Raw genomic sequence first — 23,616 nt, 5'->3', positions numbered from 1 at the left:
TAAGTGCCATGTAAACGCTAAGTATCTGGTACCTTCAGGGCAGCCGCTGCCAGGGCGTAACCGGACTCAGCCCGTCGCTCCGGGTCACTCCCGAGCTCTCACTCTCCAGCCACAGGTTTTGAAAATCTCAAGCTTGATTTTGGGTTACACATCACCCATCTGAGGAAGGCGACCCTGCCCCAACACCTGGTGCCAAGGGGGGATTGACACTCTCACCGGGTACGGCCGAACCTCCCCCACCCATTCCATAACACCACAAAAACCCGACACACCAAACTGTAGAGATAGAGATGTATTTGTGGTGATGTTGCATATTTAAGACAACTTTATATAATGGTTCTGACACAGAGTTTTGGCATCTTCCAGTGTGTGGCCCTTCTCCCCCCACATTCCTCCACTGCCCCAGAGCACCCCAGGCAGAAGGGGGCATATGACAGGGGGGCTGAGTGCCAGCAGGTACCTGCCCTCACACACAGAGGTCTCAGTCCCCTCCGTTTTACAGTACACATCTTGCAACACCCACATCCTTGAATTTGTAGACTGGGAGTGTCAGACCTGCTGGGCGGAGAGGTGGGACATGGGAAAAAAGTTAGGATGGCACAGATCCATGGAGACAAAAAAAGCCCACCAGCTCCTGAGACCCTGCTTTGAGCAGAGTTGGGCCAGATGGGCTCCAAATTGTCCCCAGCTGTGAAGTGTCTTCCCAGGATGAAACCAAACCAAGACTTCTCCAGGTAGCATCAGTCTTGGAGAGAAGAATGTTAGAGGCAGTTGCCAAGGACATCCTGGGGGCACTGCAGGGAAGGGGGATGCTTCACTGCAACCCTTCCCAAGAGGAGGTGGCACCTATTCCCTCTGGAGCAATGGGAAGCAGAAACAGCGGAGCAAGGATGGGGCTGGCCAGACCTCATCTCGCCACTTTGCATTTTGCCCAGGGAAGCACAGCAGGTCCCAAAAGCTTCTGCCGACGTGGGAGAAAAGAAAAAGTCGGGTCAAGGAGCTATGGCACAAGGCAGCCCTCCAGGCACAGCTCATCTGCAGCAGGACATCGGTCCTGTGGATTCTATTTTGGCAGGAGATCAGGGCGTCCTTTTGCTGAAGTGGAGACAGAAGTCGCAGGGTCCACAGCGCAGCTTGTTGGGCCTGAACCACACACTGAGCACTCCGCACTCACTGTTGCACAACATATCAGGGCTCCAGACATTTGGCATAGTTGGGCAGCTGCCCCACAATCTGGGGGCAACCCTGCCCCAAGGCCAACAGGTTACAGGTCCCCAGCAGCCCTCATCAGGAAATGGGCAAACAGCAAAACAACAACAATAATAATAAAATAATAATAATAAAAAAAGGATGTAAACGACCCAGCACCCTGTCCTGTAGCACCAGGACACCCAAGGGAACAAGGTATGTTACAGTCTCAGGGGAAATGGAGACACAGGGACTTCCCGGCCAATGCGGGGTCTCGTCTCTATTGCACTTTTGCATCATATATATTTCTATATATATATTTATAAAAATACAAACTAAAGGGCTGGGGTGGAAAGGATGAGATGTAAACCCTAAGCCAGCAGCAGCTCCGTGCACATGGCAGGTTTTGACTCATTCGGTTTCTGCCCATCCCCAGTCCCTCATCAGCCCAACAGGGCAGCAGTCAGCAACAAGGGCCCATCCTGCCAAGTTCTAGTCTGGGGTGGGCAGGATGCTGAGCTGGTCAAGAGCCTGCCCACTCACCAGCCATCCCTCCCTCCCACATCACCCTTTCCTGAAGCTCCAAGGCCTGCAGAAACAAACACACAGCTTTTCCCAGGTGCCTGCCATGCCCCCACAGGGATGGGCACTCCAGCACGCTCTCCCTGGCCAGCAAAGGCTCATTCCTGCAGAGATGGGCAAGACGCACCTCATGCCTCTCTGCCCAAAATATCCCACAGGAGAAGGTTTTCCCCTGCCTGGATGTTCTCATTTTCTCTTCCTTGAGTGACTACGGTGCAAATGGCACAGGGTGATGTGGTCCAGAGACACCCCCCAAATCAGAAACGGAGGATGCTCCCTGCTCCCAAGGCTGCCCTCTGGCTGCTCCTGCTACCTCAGCCGCCCGTCAGGTTTGACAGGCCCCAGTTCTGATTTGGGGTCTGGGGAGAGGGAGCTCCAGGAGGTTTTGCTGCAGGTCTCCAGGGAAGTGCAGGCAGAGGGGCTGCTGACACAGACATTTGCTGCGGACCAGAAGGTGCCGATGGCAGCATCCGCCCAGTCCTCCAGCTCCTTGCCCGTCAGCTGTGCCTTCTGCACCGCATCCTCCTCTGCCGCCTCGGAGCGTGGCAGGCTGAGGATCCCACCCAAGCCTTGGAAGTTCTGGTCCATGTACTCGTTGTGGGGGGGACCACCATGCAGCCAGTTGCTGTCGTCTGGGAAGGAAAGGGAGAGAAAAGAGAGGGGATGAGCAGTGCAGCAACATTCTGGCACCCTGCAGGTCCTACCCCCAACTCCAGTTAGGGCACAGCACCCCACTCCTTTGCAACCCCAGCTCTCGTCCAGCACAAGGAAAAGGACACTGCCGCAGGAAAGATCTGACTGACATGGGCCAATGGGCTCTCGATATCTGCCAAGAGGATAGCTCAGTCTAAGGATTCACATGGGCAAGGGGCACCAGTGGAAAACTGGCTCCAGCCTGGTCATCAGCTGCAGCCCAGGGGCCAACACAGGAGGGAAGCACTTTGGACTGCCCACAGGGACACCCTCTCATCCAGCCCCAAACTCCAGAGCATCCTCACCTTTCCTGAGAGGCTGCTTGCGGTTGAAGGTCTGAGGCACCACCAGGAACTGGTTCTCCCCCAGAGGCTCCCAGAACTGGAGGAGGCGGATGGTCCAGACACCAGGGCGCAGGGGGTGGTTGAGGGGGGGCTTGTACTGGGTGAACTCTGCCTCAGCATCCACCGTGATGTCGTAGGAGGCGGCAATGACATAGGTGGGGTCAATCCACACCACCGTGGCCGTCAAGTTGGGGCCCCGTGACCACTTCTGCATGGCCACCGGCTCATCAAAAGGCCCCATCAAGCCTCCAAAATTGCGGAAGAGTCTTTCCTTGGGGTCCCACTCTGTGCCCACCTGGAGGGACAGGAAGCACAAGCAGTGGGACACTGGGCAAGGAGACACTATCAGCTGAGGTTCTGTGTTTCACCTCCCCAAAACAGAGAACACATAAACCTTGGCATCTAAAGCAATGGACACTCCATGGATCATGCGCCAGCACTAATTCAGCTGTGCAAGGCCTCCTGCAGCTGCAGGCTCTGGATCTCACCTGCCTCTGAAAGATCCCCTTAAGGCCTATTCACCAACAATCAGCTCCTCACAAATAAACCAAACTCCCAGATAAAGGTTTCTTTTCAGAAACAATAGCAGCTCTGTGTCCTTCTGTCCCCATTGTAGGCAGGTGGGGCAGAGGAGGAATGGCAGCACAGTGTGGGAGAGCCAGGGAGAAAAGTGCCACATTTACCTCTAGGTTTTGCAAGCGGTTTGCCTGCCCTCCATGACCAGACAGCTTCAGAGCTCCCTGGGGCATCATCCACACCTCCAAGGATTCAGTCTGCCCAGTTGCCAAATTTTGCACTTCCTGCATCACCAGGTAACCCTGGAAACGGTCGTCATAGAAATATAAGTGCACACTGGAGGGGAAGCCTCGAGGCTCAAATCTGGAGAGACAGACAGAGAGGTTGCATATCTGAGCATAAGCATACTTCCAGCACAAGATAAAGGTCTCCATTTGGAGCCTGGGTTGAGACCACAGAAAATACCCTACCTGCAGAGCTTGTCAGCCTTGGCTGCCGGCGTGGATGAGGCTTTGCGGAGCCCCAGCCTGGAGAAGGCTGTATAGAAGGTGAGGGTGACATCGGTGAGACCGCTGAGCCCATCAACACGGTCGTAGACATTTTCCCAGTAGGCCTTGAGGGCCGGGGTGTTGGCGGGGTAGCTGCCGTAGAGGTGCGTGTCCAGGATCTCCAGCACCTCTTGATTCACCGTCGACTCAAACTTGCGGGCAAAGAAGGTGGGTCTGGAGAGTTGCTGGAAGAGCACAGGCATTTCTAACAATGTTGGGGGCACCCACTCTGCCCTCCCACTCCAGCAGGATCCATCCTACTCACTTTGAAGGCACAGGCTAAGGAGCAGCACAGCACAGCCAGCCTGAATGTGGGATCCTCTATGACAGGATCAGTGGGAGCACACCAATAGTTACTGGGAATGCAGATGGGTCCCCATCTCTCCACCTCCCCCTTTCTGTGCCCAGAACTAGCCATGTGTCATCCAGCTCCTTTGCTGCAATCTTTACTCTGATGAGCCCCCACCCACCAGAGCCACTGCTGAGCCCTGCATTAGCTCTGGCCAAGTGGCACAGCCTGCAGGAACAGTGTCTTGGGCTCTGCAAGCCTGGAACTGCTGGAAAATCCTGCCACAACTGCTCTTTTCAGGGTTGGCCCTATCTCCCCCAAGCCTCCTGTGTTCAGTCCACATCCCCATGCACTGAGAGCATGGGAGACATTTCGTCACAAGGCATTTTGACCTGCCAAAGAAACAGCACTCTGAATGGGTTTTACTAAAAAGGCATTTCCCTCAAGTGATACATTTGTAGGGAAAGAGCAGGAAAACAGGAGAGAAAGCCTAGGAATAGGAGCAATGCTGCAAGCAGAACCCTGGCTGCAGGGCAGGACAGTCAGGATAATCCTACTGCCTGTTTACAGACACATCCACACTGAGCCCCACTGGGGAACCTGATCATGCTCCAGTCTCTTGCAGGGACATGCACAGCAGCCGGCACTGCAGCCTGGAGTGCCCACAGGACAGCTCAGAGAGAAGAGGACAGGGAGGGGAAAAAGCAGGAAGAGAAAGGAGGATCTTTTTCACCTGTAGCCGAAGGAAGTCCTGGGGTTTGAAGTCATTTGGGGAGCACCCGCACCAGTCGACTATGTGTTTATATTGGCACTTACAGCCCAGCTTCCGGTTCCAGTTGGTCACTCGGAGGTTGTTATCGACCAGCGTCTCGCAGGCGTGGCTGTTCTCCAGGACCGTATGGAAGAAGGACTGTGCAAGGCAGAAAAGGGGCAGGACACCCAGTGGGATGAAGGACAGGTGGTTAATGGAGAACCCCACTCATAGAGGAGAAGGGCAGACCTCAACTGCTACTGAACAGAAATTTCCCCGTTCCCAGGAGAGGGCAACACTTAAGGGACCAGGCTTGCATCAGTCCTCATCTGGCCCAGAGGGTGACTGGACCTAAAGTTGGCTTGTATGTAAGCATGACCCCTGACCTATCTGCTCCTCTCTTCCCTCTTTCATACCTAAGTCTGGAAAAGGGGAGGCACAAAACTGCCTGAACAGAACCAGCAATACCCTTTGCAGGTACCCAGAGCAGGGATGAAGTGGGTAAGATATGTTAAGCACAGTGGGAAGAAAATCTGTCCTGTGGCCCACAGCCAGCACCCACCTCAGCTGGCAGGAGTGTGTAGGTGTAGAACTGGCGCAGCTGGGACACCAGCTGGTCCTCAGCATAGACCACATATTCCACAAAGCTGCGTGTCAGTGAGAACCAGTCAGAGCCCCCGTCCACCACGATGCCCTCGGGGATGTGGCGTTCACCCAGTCGCCACATGTGGGAGTCACACTCGTGGAACAAGCGGTCCAGGCCCTGCTTCTTGATAAACCTGGGCATGGGGATGAGGAGTTATGAGTGTCAACCACCTTGCAAAGTGCAGATGCAGAAAATCCCCTCCCTGCCACAGCTGTTTCAGTTATTTTCTGAAATCCCTCGTTTTCTGTTCCTCCAGTTTAACTCTGCCTCTAGCTGAGATTACCTGGCGTTGTCTCGGCCATGTGACTTCAGGAAGTTCTTATCTCGGTATTTGGACAGGAACATCACCAGCTCATCATTGGTCCTGAGGTGGAAATCAGGAAATCATTAATGCTCCTAGTAGCATTAGTAGCATAGAAGCAGCCCAGTAAACACTCATTCTGCAAGAGCCATTAGACACAAGGAACACAAAGCTGCTGACTCAAACCCTTGTTCCACCACTGGGCAGACACAGACACAGCCTCTCTGCTGTCTCATACTTCACATGCATGTTCTCCTACAACACCCAGACCACAGGAAAAAACAGCTTCGGAGGTACTTGCTGGGCTCCTCTGCATACATGGGTCCAGCCTGGCCCCAGAGCACCATCACCAGCATGTAGGTGCAATCTCCAACCCCATCTCCCTGAGCTCCCTGCTCCTCCCTGCCCCTCCCAAAGCTTCTGCACCATCACACAGCCCCAACACCTCCAGCCCCCTCCCCTGCCCCAGTAAGGCACTCACCTTGTGGGGTAATCAGTGGCACTCAGGTTGATGAAGAAGTCCCACGGCCACTCAGACAGTTCCAGCAGGTCCTTCATGCTGCGCAGGTACATCTTCAGCAAGCTGGCACCTCCCCAGATGGTCACCATGCGCCAGGGTGTCACACGGATGTTGGGGTAGTGCCGGGCCAGCTCCACAGCCTCGCGATGAAGGTAGTTGGAGCGCTGCCAGGGAACACGGCTCACCCTCAGCAAGGAGCACATCCTCCCAGGGCCCTGTTTTCCTTGCCACCAGCCCGGAGTCAGCCCTTGCAGCAGCCTCCACAAGGAGAGAAGCATCAAACAGGGCAGGGGGGATAGATCCTGCTTCCGTGGGGTTGCAGAAGTAGCAGCAGAGGGTCACACCTCCACAGCAGCAAGGACTAACTCTATCCAGCCATTTTCCTCACTCACCACCACCCATGCCTCAGCTCTGCGCCCTCTCCCAGGGACTGATGGAGCACTGTTAACACCCACTCCCTCACCCCTGCCACACACCTTGTCAACGTGGATGTAAAAGAAGTGCTGCTGGTGGTACACGGCCTTGATGAGCCGCTTCAGCTGGCGGATGGCCCTGCCATGCACCACCAACATGTAGGCAATGCGCACAGGCTTGCTGGGCAGCCCCTGCTGCAGCCGGCTTTCGTCCCACTGGATCACAGGGCTGACCTTGCCTGCATAGGGAGGGAGAGGGGTGTCAGCCACCCCCATCCTTGGTATCTACTACCTGGAACTCCTGAGCAAGGCAGGGGACAGCAGGGAAGCACTCAGCCTCGGGCAAACCCCAAACTGGCTGCAGTGCCAAGGCACGGTGGCACATGCAGCCCCTTGTGTTACACTGATGGGGGTTTTGGGAAAGGGGGTGTCCTCCCCTGGTGCTTCAAAACAGATAATGCAGCTGGGCCTGGCTCTGACCCCTGCAGAACTGCAGAGTAGGATGAACAGCCCAATTTAAGAAGGCTGGCACAACTTTGACTGGATTACAGAGGCAGAGGTAATCTGGGAATCAGTGACAGATTGAGGCTGCTGTTTGCCAGGTGGGACAGCTTGGTGACATACGGAAGGTGGCCTACTAGCCTCCCAGGGATATTCCCAATGCCCAGGGTGACCAGGAGCACGCCAGTAGGGCTCACCTGAGAGCTGGCAGTGGCGAGGCACGGACTGGGGCATGAGGCTGCCAGCCCGGTGCAGACACACCACATTGGTGATCTCCTGTTGGCACTGTTTGCTGCTGGCCCGGGCCAGCGCCGACAGGGCGTCTTTGCCCGTGATTTCACACTTGGGGGTGAAACTGTTCTCAGTGGGCTGGGGAGCCCCCTCCACGCTGCCCGTGTCACCCTGCTGGAAGATGGCCAGCTGAGCCTCCCCATGCAGCTCTGACAGGTTCCTGTGGCTGGAGGAATCCAGCATGGCTGGCAGCCTCCATCCTGGTTTGTGCCTGGCTGTGACGGCTCTCACCACCTTGGACACCATGGCCCCGGGGCTGTCCAGCCGGCCCCGCCACCGGCCATGCTTCCGGCTGGCGCTGCTCCGGCGCCCGGCAGAGCTGTCCGAGTCCTTGGAGCCATCGCTGCTCTCGGGAAACCCAGCTTTTTTCTGCCGCTCCTGTTGCGGGTTCATGTGGATGCAGAAGAGAGGACAGACAGCATTAACTCGGGCCTGCTTCTCCCTAGATCTGTCAGCATCCTCCTCAGAGCATCCATTCCCAGTCCCCACAGAGCTCAATGCTGCAGCATGACAGGTGCTCCAGGAGCAACCACTGTGCAGCACAGGACATTACACAGCCCCTTCACCACCCAAAACCCCAGGCTAAGCCCCAACAGGAGGCCCCTGCCATCATGAAAATAGCCAGTCTCACTCTCTGTGGTTGGGCTGCAGACTAAATGGACACAGTGAGTTGTGTGTGCACCAGCCACCCTCTAAGGTCTGCCCACCTGCAGGGACATCCCTGATGCTGGAGATGAGCACTGGGCTGTACTTGCTGGTGATGGTCATTTCATTGTGAGATTATTGGACCAACTCTTCCCTGCCATGATCATGCTGTGAACCCAAGCCCAGCAGAACCAGAGTCACAGGCAGCCACAGCTGTGCTCTCTGGGCTGAAAGCACTGGACAGGAATAGACCAAGGCCCTGCCCATGCACCCCTCCCTGGACCCTGGCTCCCCATGCTGGGCTGGGGCAGGCACTGCCATCACCACCTTCCCTAGAAATCCAGTCACAAACCCTCCTGTGGACGCAAGCAGATGTGCAAAGGGAGCACTTAATTACGCTTCATTACCTCTGCCAGGCTGGCTGAACAGCAGAGACAGTCAGCCTTGGGGAGAGCAGGGAGCTGGGAAGTTTGGATGCCACTCTCGGGGGAAAGAACTTTCCCAGTGAGTGTACCCGTGATGTCGGAGCCATGTGCTCCAGCCCACTGCAGGCACTCCTGGATGACAGGCAGGCAGCTGCCTGCTCCAGCCCAGCCTCCCAGGGCTGTTTCACAAAACCCCCAAACTCTGACTGCCCAGCAGCTGTGCCAGGCACCAGAGGGAGCTGTAAGGAACAACCAGGAGTATTCCTGAGCAGCATCAGCTCACAAGGATGGACAGATGCCTCACAAGGACAGCAGGACTGAACTAGCCCCTGGCACAAGACTCCCCTGAGGGTGTAGCTGCTGGGAAGGTCACAGCCAGGAGAAAGCACAGAGTGAAAAGGCTGAAAAGCATTTGGTGTGATCTGCCCATTTCAGAGTCCCCAGACTACCCATGGTGTGCTGGCACAGCCATGGCCAAAACCACTGCTTAAATCCCAAAGGGTTGGTTCAGAGCAGGGATCAGCCAAGCCTGCCTCCACCCAGACAAGTGTCACAGGCAGCCCAAGACAGGCAGTGAACCCTTCATTAGTCACCATGCAGGACCATCTGTTCCAGAGCTATAAATCTGTTTTCCCCACAGAGCATCACAGGCGAGGGCAGCTGGAAGGCCACAAGTGAGGAGAGAGTATCTTCCATGCTCCTACAGGAAGAGACTTGCTGATCCCACTCACATCCTGCACTCCCCAGCACAGCTGACCGTGAGACACCCCCTATTCAATGCCCACCCATGGTTACAGTCCTGCCCGTCCCCCTGGAAGGAGCCCTGCTCCCAGCTCAGGAGCATGCCTGGCTGCCTCTCCCAGTAGGGAAGTTGTTAGAAGCATTGCCAGCCCTTCCAGAGCTGCCAGCCAAGGAACTCAAGGGTTTCTAATTATTGCACCACAGCAGAGTGATCCCTCCACCCCAGCCTGGCAGGGAATGGCTCCAGCCACATTATTCTGCTGCATTTAAGACCTGTGTGGGATTGTCAGTGAGGGTCCCCATTCCCTCCTTCTGACACACAGATAACTCCGGGCGGCAGCCAGAGCTCACTTAGAATCACAGAATCATTTAGGTTAGAAAGACTCACTAAGATCACCCAACTATTGAACCCCTGTCAAAGCCACCACTAAAACATGTCCCCAAGTGCCACATCTACCCATCTTTTAGATACCTCCAGAGTCTGTGACTCCACCACTTCCTGATCCAGCCTGTTCAAGGGCTTCACAGCCCTTTTGGTGACAGTTTTCACTAATATCCAACCTAAACTGCCCCAGTATAACTTGAGACCATTTCCTCTTGTCCTGTTGCTTGTTACTGGAGAGACTTGTCCTGTTCTGCCTCCTCCAATGCGACACTGCTACCCCAGAGTGAAACAGAGCCAGGGGTCATGTATCTACCTGCACCCCATCCCCTGCACGGGTCCCACTGTGCCACAGGGAGGAGTAGAGCTAACAGCACCTGGTTTCTGCAGGATTCCCTCTCTGGCTGTCTGACAGGTTTCTGCCACATACCAGCACTTAGACAAAACCAGCACCAAAATGTTTCAAAGAAATCAGAGGAATCCCGAGTTAAAATGGCTGGAGTAAGTCCCCTAAAAACAAACTCTTTGTCAGGAAAAGTAACTATCAAGGAATCTCTTCTCAAGAAGAAAAGACACTTCATAGGAAGCTTCTCTTGTGGCCACAGCACACAGAGGACACCAGCACACCATCCCCAGAGAGGTTCCACCTCCTGCCTGGACAGACAAAGACAGGAGACCAAGTGGCTAAAACACTGCAGTGACAGATCCTCTTCTCCACCCACAAGGAAACTCTGTGGTTTGAGTTTTACTGGTGCCAACTCCACCACGGACTAAGAGCTTCAGGAAGCTCATGTGCTCATCCAGGAGCTGTGGGTGTCACAATGACAGAGGCAGGATCGGTCTGGTCTCTCAGGCTCCCACTTGTGTGGGGAGACCTGCTGACCACAGCAGGAGTGGGAATTTCCTCTCTCATCCATCAGTTTGGATAGGGATTGTGTTGTTTGATCCTGGTGGAACAAGATTAATTTGGTTTCCAGGAGGAAACACAGTGCTGATGGAAAGATGGACACAGATCCAAATACTCCTAGTCTGCACTCCATAAAGAATCCACTTGGTAAACAGAGGGCGCCTTGCAGGACCCCAAAATAGGGCTTGGGAAGAGAACTGATGGATCCAAGAGGCACAGCCAGCTCCACAGCGCTTCCAGGACTTGAGTGTCTCTTACTTTCTCCAGAGCCCATTCATGCTGGGGATGAGCTGTGTCCATTAGTGGGAAGGAGCTATTTACTGAGGCAATTAAGAAATCCCAAACTCCATGAATCCTTTCAGGCCTGCAAGGTCAGACTCTCCCAGGACTGTTCCTCTGGCTTTACCAGAAATGCCCTTAGGGAAATGGTGACTCCTCTAGGTCTGACCAAATCAGACGGCAGGACGGCACAGAAAACAAGAGCTTTGCATTTATAAGAATTGAGGTTAATTGGACTTTTTCCAGCTTGCTAATGGGTTCAGGCTGTCCGTGAAGTTAAGGATGGTTCTTGTCTTCTCCAAAGAGGCTTGTCAATTCCCAGGACTGCTGGTGGTGAACCAACTCTTCTCCAGGAAAGGGGACCCACGGACAAACCTGTTCAGCTGCCCAGCTCAGTTTTGGGATGAGACATGGGGAAACCAAGCAAGGCAGAATGAGCCAACCCAGGAGGCTGTGAAGGGCAGGAGCAGAGAACAGCAGACAAACAGTGTAGGATGGTACAGAGGGAAGGAGAAGCCAGGATGGGTGAAGTAATTTGATCAAGGTTACAGACCAGGCAAAGGAGCAGTTGGGCACTCCTTGGTACCAGATCAGTCTGCTCTCATGCTTCCAGTGCCTCCAGATCACGATCCTCTCCTTGCCACATTCACTGCGTGGTTCTGTGTTGGTGATGGGCATATGGCAGCACATGAGGGTGCTCATGGCCATTTCCTGTGGCCCAGGAGCAGGCCTAAGGCTGGGAATTCACCTGCTGAATGAGTGGTGTTACTCTGGAGACCTTCCCCACTGCAAGGGGCTGCCCTGTTCCCCTTCTCACCTCTTTGCTCTCAAGGAAAGCCTCCTAGACCTGCTGACCATGGGATCACCCTCCACACTAGGGAGGTAATAGGAGGCTTCAGCCACTGGTCCACACAGACATAGCAGACCTGGACACAGTCTGGGCAGTTCCCAACAAATAAACAAATTCAAATTAACAACCCACAGGTAGGAGCTTGGTTTGAAGGTGGCAGCAATGTGTTTCATCAGCCCAGGTGCTCTTTGATTCCTTCTCTGTGTCTGACCTTGGGCAAACTCCTTCACCAGACCATGCCTCAGTTTCCCCACACTCACAAGAAAGAAGCAATGCATTTGGCCTTAGCAGGGTATTCTGGTATAAAGACATCAGCAGCTCTGAAAGGTCCTTGTACTCTCCCACTTCATAGGAACACCTCTCACCAGAACAGCTACACAGGAGCTGACACAAACCTGCCAGCTCTCTGAACTCCATGTTTTTTAATTTGGGTGTCCCTGACCCCAGTTCCCCACAACATCCCCCAAACCACAAGTGTAAGATCCCCATCAAGCCCCTCATACTCCTCACTTTATGCCAGAGCCAAAAGAAACCCCCTGGGCCACCGGCTCCTCTTCTCAGGTGCTGTGACCATGCACCGCTGCCGCCAGAAGCTCCCAGGCAACCTACCGCTCGCTGCCCACCCCACCGCCAACACCTTCAGCAGCCTGAGGCTGCAGGACCCCCAGGCCGGGAGCCCCATCCTGGGTCTGGGCCTTGCCAACCCCACAGAGCCCACCCTCTTTGTCCCCCCACCCAGCTCCCGAGCAAGGGGACACTCGCTACCCCCAGGGCACTGTCCCTCCCCAGGGCTCTCCCACGAAAGCCCCCTCCCAGCACCCATCGCCCTCCCATAACCCCCCAGGCCCACAGCCCCCCTCGGGCCTCCTCGGTCTCCCGCGTCGTCCTTGGCCCCCTCACGGCCCCCCCCAGCCCTTTTATCGCCCTCCTTCAGCACGGCCCACACCCCCTCCACCCCCGTCCCCCCGGCAGGCCCCGGCCGCCCCCCTTCCTCCCGCGGCACACCTCGGCCAGGCCTTCCTCGTCGAGGCCGGCGGAGCTCCAGAGGACGAGCCCCTGGAGCAGGAGAATGGCGAGAGCCGTGGCGGCCGCCAGCCGGTAACGCCGCACCAGCTTCCGCGCCCGCCCGCCGGCCACCATCGCCCCGCCGGCCACCATGGCCCGCCGCGCCGCCACCACAGCTGCGCATGCGCAGGCACGGAGGGGCGGGACTACAACTGCCATGGGGCGGCGCTTACGGCGGGGACGGGGCCTGTGAAGGAGTGTGAGCGTGTAAATGTGAGAGTGAATGAATGTGTGTGAGCTAATTAATGTGAGTAAATGTGAGCTAATTAACGTGAGGTGAACGAATGTGAGTGTGTTAGTAAATGAGTGAATGACTGTGTGTGAGTGAATGAATGTGTGAATGTGAGTCTGTGAATGAATTTAAGTGTGAGCATGTAAGTGAATGTGTGACTGAATGGGAGACAATGTGAGTGTGAATGAGTATGAGTGAATACGAGTGAATGTGTGTGGGACTGTGAGTGATGTGAGTGTGCACTGGGGTGCACACATGGTTGTGTGTGGCCACCTGTGCACTGCTGTGTGTGCCTGTGCCACTGGTGTCAACTCCCCTGCCACAGCAGAGACACCTTCCACTACCCCAGGTTCCTCCAAGCCCTGTCCAACCTGGCCTTGGACACTTCCAGGGAGGGGGCAGCCACAGATTTTTTGGGCACCCTGTGCCAGGGCCTCCCCACCCTCCCAGGGAACAATTCCTTCTTAATCCTCCATCTAACCCTGCCCTCTGACACTGTGAAACCAGTCCCCTTGTCCTGGCACTCTGGGCCCTTGTTCTAAGTCACCCTCCAGCTCTCTTGGGCCCCCTTTAGGCACTGAGGGGGCCTTTTGGGGCTCTGAGGTCTCCTTGGAGCCTTCTCTTCTCCAGGCTGAACACCCCTAACTCTCTCAGCCTTTCCCCTGTGAAAGCCCCTGGGGGTGGAAGTATTTCAGCAGAAGAAATAGGAAGCAGTGGCTGGGTGGTGATAGCAGCTCCTGGGAGTTCCATGACCTCCTGTGAGCTTTGTGGGCAGATTCTGCTGATAAAGCTGAGGGAACACTGCAGCCTCAATGCCCCTGAGGGTTTTAAGAGGAAGAACTTTTGATAACAGAGGCCTCCCCAGGCTGCAGAAGGGTTCTGAGCAGCCTGCTGAGCTCTAGGAGGACACCCATCCCTATGGCCTGTTTTTTGTGGGAGTGGATGGAAAAATTGTCTGGCACTGGGCTGGAGAAGAGTGAACACTCATGGGGAAGGGCACCAGCATGCCAGGGGCAAGACTGCATGGACTGTTCCAGCGGGGAGTGATGCTGCAGTAGCTGGTGGTGGGGCTGTGGGTTTGTGCTGGAGCCCCAAGAGTCCTTGTCCTTAAAGACCTGAGTTCTCACACTGCTGGGCACCAGCAAGGGGCAGGACCTGCTTTCAGGGTGACACTCTGCAACAAACCCTTTAGCAGGTGGGAACCTGCTGTACAAACACAGTCACACACCACGGCCAATGCTATCAGATTCTTGGTGTCACTGATAAAGCAGCAACAATTCACACAGAAAGTATTTAGTGGGTGCCAGAAAAAAAGTTATCAGCAAAGCAGAGAAGAGCAAGATGATGATTACAGCCCATCTGTGTGCTCCCAGGCTGGGGGTGGTGGGAGAGAAGGAGCAGGAGCAAACTACTTGGGGGCCTGTGGTACGAGGGGTTGGGGGACATGCCATTTCTGCACCAAGATCCTGATACACCTCATCCTCCACATGAGCACTCCACACGAATGCACTTGGATATAACATTTCCCACTGTCCTGATTCCCAGGAGCTGCCAGCTGGCATTAGCATGAAAAAATGTCAGAGGTGAACAGTGGGTTTGGGAGCCTCAGCCCACATGAGCAATGCAGCCAAAGGAGCAAGTGGGATGAGTGGTGAGCAAAGGGAGCCAGCTCACTCACCAGCCCAGCCTCACCTCCCCTGCCCACCTCTCCCACCCTGCCTGGTGGGTCTCTGGCCTGGACTACCCCACTACAAGGGGGAGAGCTTTATTCCCAGCACCACTGCTGTACGGATGAGGACTCCAAGTTGCATTTGCAAAGGCATGACTTTATCTTCAACCCTCTCTGTGCCTCCGCATACCTCATCCTCTCTGATGTTGCCTCAAAGAAACATCCAAACCTCGGAGAGCAACAGCTCTGCTATCGAGCTGGCTCCTACGTGAGCAGAAAATCAACCCCATGTCCTCTGTGCAAGTCTCACTGGTGCTGCCAGCAGCAGGAGCAGCCCATGGGGCTGGGTGCTTGCTCATCTACCCCACACAGTGCTGTAGAGCTCTTCACTGGGCTGTGGAGCCGATGGCATGTTGGCGGAGATCTGCTCCTGCTGCAGCATGGGCTTCTGCACTCTGGCATATAACGCCTCTCTTTCCACTTCCAAAAGCTGGGAAAGGAGGGAGATAAACAAAAACATCCTTTGTGGGGCTGCTCCAGGCAAACACTGTCTGCTGGAACCTCTCTGTGATGTTTTAAGCACTCAGGAGCAGCCACAGGGACCAGAGAGGGAACCCACATTAGCCAGGGTCACTTGTACCCCAGTTTGGCATTTCCCTTTGTAATCCTCTCCTGCCCCACCCAGCCCATCCTGCTGCTCATTCTGTCACCCACCCACTCCAGCTTTCCTCCCACCACCTCCAGCTAGGCAATGCTTTGGCATTCTCCTACCTGAACACTCTGCCTGACCTCCATGTACTCCACTGGGAGCGTTCCCAGGTGTTGGAAAGCCTCAGCATTGCTGTACTGGCTCTCAGCTGCGCCTGGGCTCTGGTTAATGTCTGCATAGTTCAAGGCTTCTGCTCCCTGCTGGAGAAGGATGAGCTCTTACCCTGCTGCCACTCCCTGTATGCATCCACAGGGGTGGGAATATCTCCCACCCTGTTGCCTGTCTTGAGTGGTGGGTGCTGAGCTGCTGCAGGTGCACTGGGTGGAAATAAAAATTGAAGCAAGGGCTGGCTCAACATTCCCCGGGGGAATTCTTGTGACACCAGCCCCTCCTCAAGAGCTGGCAGCAAAAAATCAGAAAATACTTTCCAAGCAGTAAGCAAGGAGCAGCTACCCTGCAGCACTTCAGGTGTGATTTGCTGCAGGTTCCCAAGGCTGTTTCACCCAGAGAAGTAACTCCCATGCTTGGAGAGGCTTGGAGAGAAATGTCTCAGATCAATCCTAAATTCCTTTCCCAGGAATACTCTGTGATAGTCACAGAAAGTCCCTGGTTGTGTCTTTCTGTTGGCAAGCAGAGCCCAAAGGGTCCCTCCCAGCCTACAGCACCGTGAACCTGGCTGAAAGCAGCAGCTCTGGCAGCTCAGGATGCAATGTTTCCCCTCTTCATGTGAACTTGGGGCACAGAATTCCAAGAACTCATGAGGTTTTCCTTACTGTAGGTGACATGCTGCAAGTCCTGTCCATCTCTATGGCTGCTCCAGAAAGGGCTGGCTGAAGCATGGATGTGGCTGGACATGAGTGAAAACAGGAAAAGAAATGTGTTGAGAAAATGCACTGCCACTGCAAATCTTGCCATAAAGCAGGACAGGAACGTGACACTCCATGAGCCATCTAAACTGGAGCAGCTCTTCAAATAAAGCCAGACCCCACCTGCCAGCTGGCAATGTCCTCTCCTGTCCCTCCCCATCCTTCACACTGGCCTTAAACTTTGCATCAAGCCTAATGTAAGCCTGGCCCATGCAAGTGATGATGCCCAGACAAACTCAAGCAGATTCTGTGCCCAGCAGCACCCACCCCAAGGGCTGTCATTCCCTGCTCCCAGGGGACAACACCCATGGGATAGCACCCATGGGATGGACCCACTGCTCCCTTGAGGGAAGGAAACCTCCTGGTGGAGGTCTCAATGATGGACTGAGGAACTGGATGGATCAGGAAGGGAATGGGGGAGGAAAAAGAAACAGAGGGAAAAATAAGGGAAGCAGAGCAGGCTCTGTTACAGAAACAGGATGTGTGTGGCACTGACATTTTCACTCACCCTTCTTCTTTCTGGAGAGTATTACTAGAACACCAGCAGCCACTACAAGCAAAAAAAGGACCACAATGATGGCTGGAGTGAGGATGTGCTCAACTACATTCAAGCTGCAAGAAAAAAAGAATGAAGAAGACAATTTATGTTGTCATACTTCTCAGGATGAACCAGCATGGAGCAGGGTTGCAGGAAGCAGCTGTGGGTGACATAGGAAGTAGCTGTGGCAGTAGAGTGGCAGGGCTTGCCCATCACAGTAGGCATGGGATGGTCAGGCTGCCAGCTGGGCATGGAGCAGAGCAAACCAAAAACTGCAGAAGCAAAAGGATGCTTGGGTCTGAGAGCCACTGTGTCTTCAGTGATTTAAGGATGGTTCCTGCATTTGCTCTGGTTTAACTCCACTCTGTGTTAACCTTGCTTGTAATGGGCAAGCAGGAAAAGTTGGTGAGCCAGCACACCCTTGAGTGTGCTGATGCAGAGTCTCAGCTTTGTCTGCTGCTGGCATCACCTCCCACAGGCAGGAGAGAAGAGGGGAAGATCTAACCCACTGGTTTCATGCTTTTTCAACTATCTCTACCAGGCTGTATGTAACTACAAAGAACAGGACACTGGGCAGCACTTGGCTTCCCATGAACAGTCTCACTGAGCTTTGGGGAAGGAAATGGGGTTGGTATTGCAGGCAGAAACCACTTCTCCCATGTGACTAGAGGCACTGGAATTACTGTCATAGAATTAGAGAATTATTTGAGTCAGAAGGGGCCTTAAAGATTATCCAGTTCCAACCCTCTGTCACTGGAAGGGACACCTTCCACTAGGTCAGGTTGCTCTGAGCTCCATTCAGCCTGGCCCTGAACACTTCCAGGGATGGAGCATCCACAACATCTCTGGGCAACCTGTGTCAGGACTTCACCACCCTCACAGAGAAGAATTTTCCCACATGGAGTGGTCTCTAAAGGCAAAAACAGGAGGTCTGGATCCTTAAGGGAGGTGTGAGGTATCCTATGGTTGCAAGGCTCCAGCTGCACCAGAGAGTTCATGGAGGAAAGAGGCTGCTGTAGGCAGGAGCTGCTACTCACAGTTGAGGGGTGGAGGGATTTGATGTTGATTGCAAAATTTCCTCCTGGGAAATTGTCTGTGTGTGGCCTGCTACAGAGAGAATGAGATCAGAGGACGTGGTGGTCACGTAGGTCGATGATGGGGGGATGGAAGAAGCTGTAACAAAAAGAGGAGAGGCATGGTTGATCTCTGTGGAGAAGGATGCTGTGGGTTTTGCAGTGAGTCAGAAGTGCCATACATGCTGTCACAGGAGGAGGAGCTGGGTCCCCTCTGCCACATCCAGGGGGCACATTTCGAGGTCAGAGTACTGTAAGATCCTTCCTCTGCCCATGAGGCTTTTCACAGTCTCAGTCTCCCCGAAAACATGCACAAAACAGATTCACCCTGCAGAAAGGGGTCTGGGCACCCCATGCCCAGTTTAGTACTAGCACAGCAACCGCACATATATATATATATATATATATATATATATATATATATATATATATATATATATATTGTCCTGCTCTGCAGGCTGATCCCTGGCAAGGCAGTGGCGAGGGATGTTTCCCAAGCCCAGGGCCTGGTGCCCAGACATGCTGCCTGTCCCAAGTGGGAAACAGGGCAGCACAGTGCAATGAGGAACACCCAGTGTTATACAGGAAGACAAGGAGGGCACAGAAAAGGCCAGCAAGAGCTAATGAGGAAGAAAAGTGGTCACAGAGAGCACAGTACACCTCAGTAATGGAGATGGCTGAACCAGGGGGGGCAAAGAAGGGTCTCTGGGTAGAACAAAGAAGAGGGAATGAGTGGTGGTGGCACCTACTGCACTCTGGTGTCACACCCTGAGGCTGTCCCACCTGCATGGCACCCATCAGCTCCAGGCTGCTCACATTGTAGCCCCTGCTCCAAGCAGCTGGAGGAGGACACATCCAAGCTGGATCTGGGGGCCCTGCAACCCACAAGTACTGACCTGGGAGCACAATCACCTTCACAGCAGCACTCTCATCACGAAAAAACTTTCCCTTTCGCACTCCACAGCGGAAGGTGCCCGCGTCCTCCTTGGACAGACCATCCACAGTCACCGTGAATGTCCGGTGTGTGCGGTTGTCCCGGATGGAGAACCGGCCCTGCAGCACCTCGGGCTGCGACTCCGAGGTGATGACGATGTCCTTATCACAGGTATAAAAAAACGCACCACTTGGTATGCACCAGTATTTCGGGTACTTCTCCCACTCCGCCTGGTACGTGCAGGTGACCGACAGGGAACTCCCCAGGAATCCCTGCACGGAGCCGGGCCCCGTCACTGCCCCGCAGCCTGTGGAGACACACGGAGCCGCGGGAGTGCAGCCGCCGCAGCGGCACCTCCCGCCCGACGGCGCCGCCCCGGCAGTCGGGGGCTCCGGCGCAGTCTTACCTGGCAGCAGCGCCCAGGCGAGCAGAGGCAGGAGCTGCATGGCCGCTGCGGGACGCCGGGGCTCAGCGTGTGCCGCTCCCGGCTGCTCTCGGCGGAGCTCGGCCCGCCCCCGGGGCCGCCCCTGCGGCACGGTCACCCCGTTGGGGTGGAGAAGAGGAACCCGGGACTTCTGGGCAATGGGGCCACCGGGGATGCGAGGGGAGGGGGGTGCGAGAGCGTTTGTTGGAGCCGGCGGGGGAAGCAGGGAGGGCCCGGCGGGGCCCCGGTGCGGCCTCCCCCGCCCGCGCCGTCGGGACCGGGGCAGTCGGGGTCGAGCGGCGCCGGCCGGGGCCGTGGGGTCCCGGCGGGGGTTCAGCGGCCCCGTACGCTGACTCCGAGCACGGCCGCGCTCATGGCCAGCAGCGCCAGCAGCTGCAGCCCGGCCAACACTGGGAAGTAGCGGAAAGTGCCGCGGGTCCCCTGCGGTGCGTCCGGAGAGAGCGTCGGGGTTGCAGACGCGGGGGAAGGATGGATGCAGCGGGTGCCAGACGGGCCCTGTGTTCCTGTCACTCTCGGGGTGAAACCTCCTCCTGCAGCGTGGTCCCGGGCCCCCAACGTGGGGGTCACTGTTGCCGTGGGGGGAAAACGTGCAAGGACCGGTCGGGGTTGTGACAACCTCCACATCAGCACTCTCATGGAAAGGGAAAAATCCCTTTTGCATCCCACAGCGGAGCGAGCCCGCATCCTCCTTGGCCAGACCCTCTGCAGTCACCCGGAATGCCCGGAGCACGCAGCTGTTCAGGATGGAGAACCCGCCCTGCCGCACCTCGGGCTGCAATTTCGCGGTTACAGGTAACAGCAGTACGTGTACTCGCTTTGCCCCAGAATTTCGGCAACGTCTCCCGGCCAGGCTGGTGCGTGCAGGTGACCCGGCAGGGTTTCCCTCAGGAATCCCTGCACGGTGCCGGGCCCTGTCACTGCCCCGGGGCCTGTGCACGGGCTCGCAGGAGCGCTGCCGCTGCCCGGACACCTCCCGCTTCTTCTGCTGGATGCAGCGTGGGGCTCCAGCCCAGGCGGTGCACTCAGCCCTAGCTGGCAGCAGTGCCGAGGCCAGCACCAGCAGGAACCACATGGACGCGCTGGGACAGCCCTGCTGCTCAACTTCATTGTGTCCCTGGAGCTTGGCTTCCTCTTTTGCCTCTGGTACCACCTCCATTGCTGCTGAAATCCAGCAAGATCATGGCATTTCCTGTTTCCTAGAGTTTAGGGCTTCTCCTGGTCACTGAGATTACTTGCTGTGCACTGTCCTCTTTGCCATCCCCCGGAGCCTCTGCTTTCTTCCTCCAGCCTGGCCCCCATGTCAGGACACAGCCTGCCTCTCACTGCCACACTGCCCAGCCCCTCTGGCCAGGCAGGGCACCCAGGGGGAGAGGTAGCTCAGCACAGCACAGGGACCACCTGAAGCCCAGACAATCCTCCAGGCTGGGCAGTGCTCCTGCACTGTCCGGTTCAGCTGTCTCTGCCCGGACACGGCTAGGGTGGTTCTTGGGTGGCACGCGTTTCAAAGGACGAGTCTGGACTCTTCAGCTTTTCGATCTTCAGATTGTTTATTGTTTCTTATCTACAAAATTTTCTGTCTGCCCAACAGAGGTCTGATCTGCAAGGCAGCCAAGGGCACTCTGACCACCCAAGGGGCGGTCATGTCTTTTTATACTAAAATCTACGTACATGATATTTACTTTTATTTTCCAATACTTTTCACCCATGTTGGCAAGTGCACCTTCACCATAAACCAATCCCCAAGTGCCAACATCACCACAGAAGATGGAAGACAAGAAGAAGAAAGAAGAAGGACGAGACACGCCCTGATCCCTCCATCTTGTCTCCATAACCCCCCTGTACCAAAAACCTTAAAGTTTATATTTCACCCTATAAATGTGTCCCTTTTACACCCTTCACTCTAAAGTGATTCTCATGTCCTCAAACTGCTGTCACTTCTGTGGATGGATCAAAATCAAGCCACCAAGCACTCTTGGCAACATTCCAGGATTTCCGAGACCCCCAAGGGTTCTCTCGGCAACTCTGGACATTGGGAGCGATGTGCTGAGTTCCCACACTGCACGGCCTCCCTGTCCTTCCCAGGGGAATGAAATGGGTAACCCCAGGGCCTTATCATGGTGCAGCTGGACAGGAGCAACCTCTTCTCCTGCCAGCACAGCCTCTCTGTGGCTCAGGAGCCCCATGCTCTGATCAGGTCTCTCCAGGCCTCCCCCTGTGTCCCCAGTCCCTGCAGCTGCTGAGTGGGGAGCAGAATTGTGGAAGGACACCCTTGCCTGGCTATTGCTAAGCTGGAGATGGGCATTTGGTGGACCAAGCAGAGGTGGCAAGGGCTGAGGCTCCTGGGGCTGAGGGCTCCTCTCCCCATGAGGAAGTTCAGCTGGGCCATGGTGGAGCCTGCATGGCCCCTGTGACCCCATGTCGTCGTCCCCCCCCCCCTCCCCCCGGGCACAAAGCAGCATGTCCCCACACAGGTATGTGCATCAGCATTGGCTGCCACGGGCATCCCAGGCAATGCTGGCAGCTGAAGGAAGGAGCAGACAGACAGACAGACAGACAAGCAGACACGGCCCTGCAGGATACCTAGCCTTTATTGCAAAATCGTCTTTGGTTGGCAGCTGCAGCTCAACAGACACAGGCTCTCTGCACCTCAAACCCTTCCCTCTGCAGCGCAGGGGCTGCCAAGAGGGGCCGAGGCTTTCCAGGGCCAGAAGTTCCCGGAGCCAAGCAGCTCCCAGCACGGGGCGGCCGTGAGGGGTGGCACGGCCCCAGCAGGGTTGGGGCCAGGGGGGCAGGAGGGTGTCCCTGAGGCTCAGAGGTGTTTGGGATGGGTGGGCAGCCCTGTGTCCTGGTGCTGCTGGATGCCTCCAAGAGCTGCAGGATCTCCTGGTCACGGCTCCTGCCCCGGCTCCTCACCCAGGCTGCCCCAGCAACCACAGCTAATGCCATGGGCACCTTGATGCTGAGCAGAAGCAGCAAGTGGGTGACACTGGGCTGGGACCTGTGTAGGAGAAAGGAGGTTGTGCTAGAGCTTTAGTAGGGTCTGGGGAATGAGGAATGGGACTGGGGCACTTGCGTGCCTTCCAGCTGCCCTGCTTGCCCCCAGGATGCTCCTTGAGAACTCAAAGCCAGGTGATACATGCATGGGAAATGAAGGTTTTGGCTAGGGGATGCTTCTGGGGGCTTCTCTGGATCCCAAGCCCTGACTCACAGCACTGGAGGCTCCCCACAGCCCCTGGGGCACAGAGGGTTGGTGGTCAATGGGCTCAGGTTGCTGTCCTCAGTTGTGTTTGAAACAGCTGGCAGAGAAAACAGAGTCAGAACAAAGTAGATATCCCCACACCCTCTGTCCTGTACCCTGCACAGGAGTCTCTGTCCCTGAGACTTCAGCAATGCAGGTTCAGGGTGTGGTTATGGAGGTATCCAGGCAATGCCCTGAGCACTGCAGAGGAGGAAGAGGAACAAGGGGGAAGTTTAATGGCAGCTTTGCTTCCAGCCCTGTTTTACCTGCAGAGACCATCACCTTGGTGCTGTGCCATCGGTTGATCCCCACTTTCTTCACCCCACAGGAGTACTGGCCTGCATCCCCTGGTGTGACACTGCTCAGTGTCACTGTGAAAGAATTCTCTGTGTGGTTGTCCCTGATGGACACCCTGTCCTGTGTCACTGTCACCTCTGAGCCGTCGGTTCGGATGATGGAGGTCAAGCAAGGCCAGAGGGAGCTTTTGCGACACCAGTACTTGGAGTTGAGCTTGTAGCGTGGCTTGTAGCTGCAGGACACTGCCAGTGAGCTGCCCTGCTCAACTGTCACCTGCTTGGGGCCTGTCACTGCCCAGCCACCTGCAGGGGACAGAGAGAGGAGCTGTAAACCCATTCAGGCATTGCCTCAGGGAACCATGAAGGGTCTGAGCCCAGGGGCTGCAGCCCAAGGGAGGCTGTGCCTGTGCACCCACTATGCCCGTGAGCAGTGCTGAGGTGAGAAGTCACCAGTCATTAATAAAACAGCCCCCATCAATGGTGTATGTTAGTAAGAGAATGAAAAGCCTTATTCCCAGGGTTCACATGGCAGGGAACAAGCAAATCTCAGAGATCACACCCTGTAACTACCAGAGGAAAAGTTTGGGGTCAGCTGGTCTTTTGCCATGACCACAGTGAGCTTCCTTGTCTGCCTCAGCCCCAGCCTCTCCACAGCTCTGCCAGAACCCCTGATACAGATTTGCTGACCTGTGCTCGTGGCTCTCATGAGGAAAAGGGTCCAAACCAAGAAAATCCTCAT

General features: G+C 55.6%; 3 protein-coding genes across 3 annotated transcripts; all 3 read right to left on the bottom strand.

Moving 5' to 3' along the window:
• Nucleotides 1–277: 277 nt before the first annotated feature.
• Nucleotides 278–12,957, bottom strand: XYLT2 (xylosyltransferase 2). The gene is made up of 11 exons (XM_066565682.1): nucleotides 12,818–12,957; nucleotides 7,490–7,961; nucleotides 6,855–7,030; nucleotides 6,340–6,542; nucleotides 5,841–5,921; nucleotides 5,474–5,690; nucleotides 4,894–5,070; nucleotides 3,794–4,056; nucleotides 3,491–3,686; nucleotides 2,769–3,102; nucleotides 278–2,402 (listed from the first exon to the last, which is right to left on the bottom strand). Exons 1-11 carry the CDS (start codon nucleotides 12,950–12,952, stop codon nucleotides 2,080–2,082), a joined length of 2,577 nt encoding a protein of 858 aa, XP_066421779.1. The 5' UTR covers nucleotides 12,953–12,957; the 3' UTR covers nucleotides 278–2,079.
• Nucleotides 12,958–14,914: 1,957 nt separating this feature from the next.
• LOC136566513 (CMRF35-like molecule 2) lies at nucleotides 14,915–19,377 on the bottom strand. Its single transcript, XM_066565683.1, has 7 exons — nucleotides 19,305–19,377; nucleotides 18,861–19,205; nucleotides 17,929–18,064; nucleotides 16,862–16,965; nucleotides 16,261–16,334; nucleotides 15,550–15,687; nucleotides 14,915–15,268 (listed from the first exon to the last, which is right to left on the bottom strand). The coding sequence occupies exons 1-7, from the start codon at nucleotides 19,342–19,344 to the stop codon at nucleotides 15,134–15,136; spliced, it is 972 nt and encodes a 323-aa protein (XP_066421780.1). The 5' UTR covers nucleotides 19,345–19,377; the 3' UTR covers nucleotides 14,915–15,133.
• A 2,446-nt stretch (nucleotides 19,378–21,823) lies between these two features.
• LOC136566403 (protein CD300H-like) lies at nucleotides 21,824–23,616 on the bottom strand. The gene is made up of 5 exons (XM_066565529.1): nucleotides 23,586–23,616; nucleotides 22,848–23,183; nucleotides 22,552–22,639; nucleotides 22,235–22,341; nucleotides 21,824–21,864 (listed from the first exon to the last, which is right to left on the bottom strand). The coding sequence occupies exons 1-5, from the start codon at nucleotides 23,614–23,616 to the stop codon at nucleotides 21,824–21,826; spliced, it is 603 nt and encodes a 200-aa protein (XP_066421626.1).

This window comes from Molothrus aeneus, chromosome 25, assembly GCF_037042795.1.
Source record: "Molothrus aeneus isolate 106 chromosome 25, BPBGC_Maene_1.0, whole genome shotgun sequence".
NCBI lineage: Eukaryota > Metazoa > Chordata > Aves > Passeriformes > Icteridae > Molothrus > Molothrus aeneus.
This window is presented reverse-complemented; position numbering and strand designations above follow the sequence as displayed.

Bases quoted from the DNA above. Each gene is read 5' to 3' on its own strand.
- LOC136566513 (XM_066565683.1), bottom strand. From the start codon at position 19,344: ATGCAGCTCCTGCCTCTGCTCGCCTGGGCGCTGCTGCCAG. The intron at 19,206-19,304 runs GTAAGACTGCGC...GTGTCTCCACAG, and splicing joins CGCCTGGGCGCTGCTGCCAG to GCTGCGGGGCAGTGACGGGG. The intron at 16,335-16,861 runs GTGAGTGAAAAT...ACTCATGTCCAG, and splicing joins ACTCTCCAGAAAGAAGAAGG to CCACATCCATGCTTCAGCCA.
- LOC136566403 (XM_066565529.1), bottom strand. From the start codon at position 23,616: ATGAGGATTTTCTTGGTTTGGACCCTTTTCC. The intron at 22,342-22,551 runs GTGAGTCAGGGC...TCTCCTACACAG, and splicing joins TGTGGGGAGCCTCCAGTGCT to GTCCCAGCCCAGTGTCACCC. The intron at 21,865-22,234 runs GTGACCAGGAGA...TCCTTCCTTCAG, and splicing joins GAGGAGCCGGGGCAGGAGCC to CTGCCAGCATTGCCTGGGAT.
- XYLT2 (XM_066565682.1), bottom strand. From the start codon at position 12,952: ATGGTGGCCGGCGGGCGGGCGCGGAAGCTGGTGCGGCGTTACCGGCTG. The intron at 5,691-5,840 runs GTAATCTCAGCT...CCCCATGCCCAG, and splicing joins CATGGCCGAGACAACGCCAG to GTTTATCAAGAAGCAGGGCC. The intron at 3,103-3,490 runs GTAAATGTGGCA...CTGTCCCTCCAG, and splicing joins ACCGCTTGCAAAACCTAGAG to GTGGGCACAGAGTGGGACCC.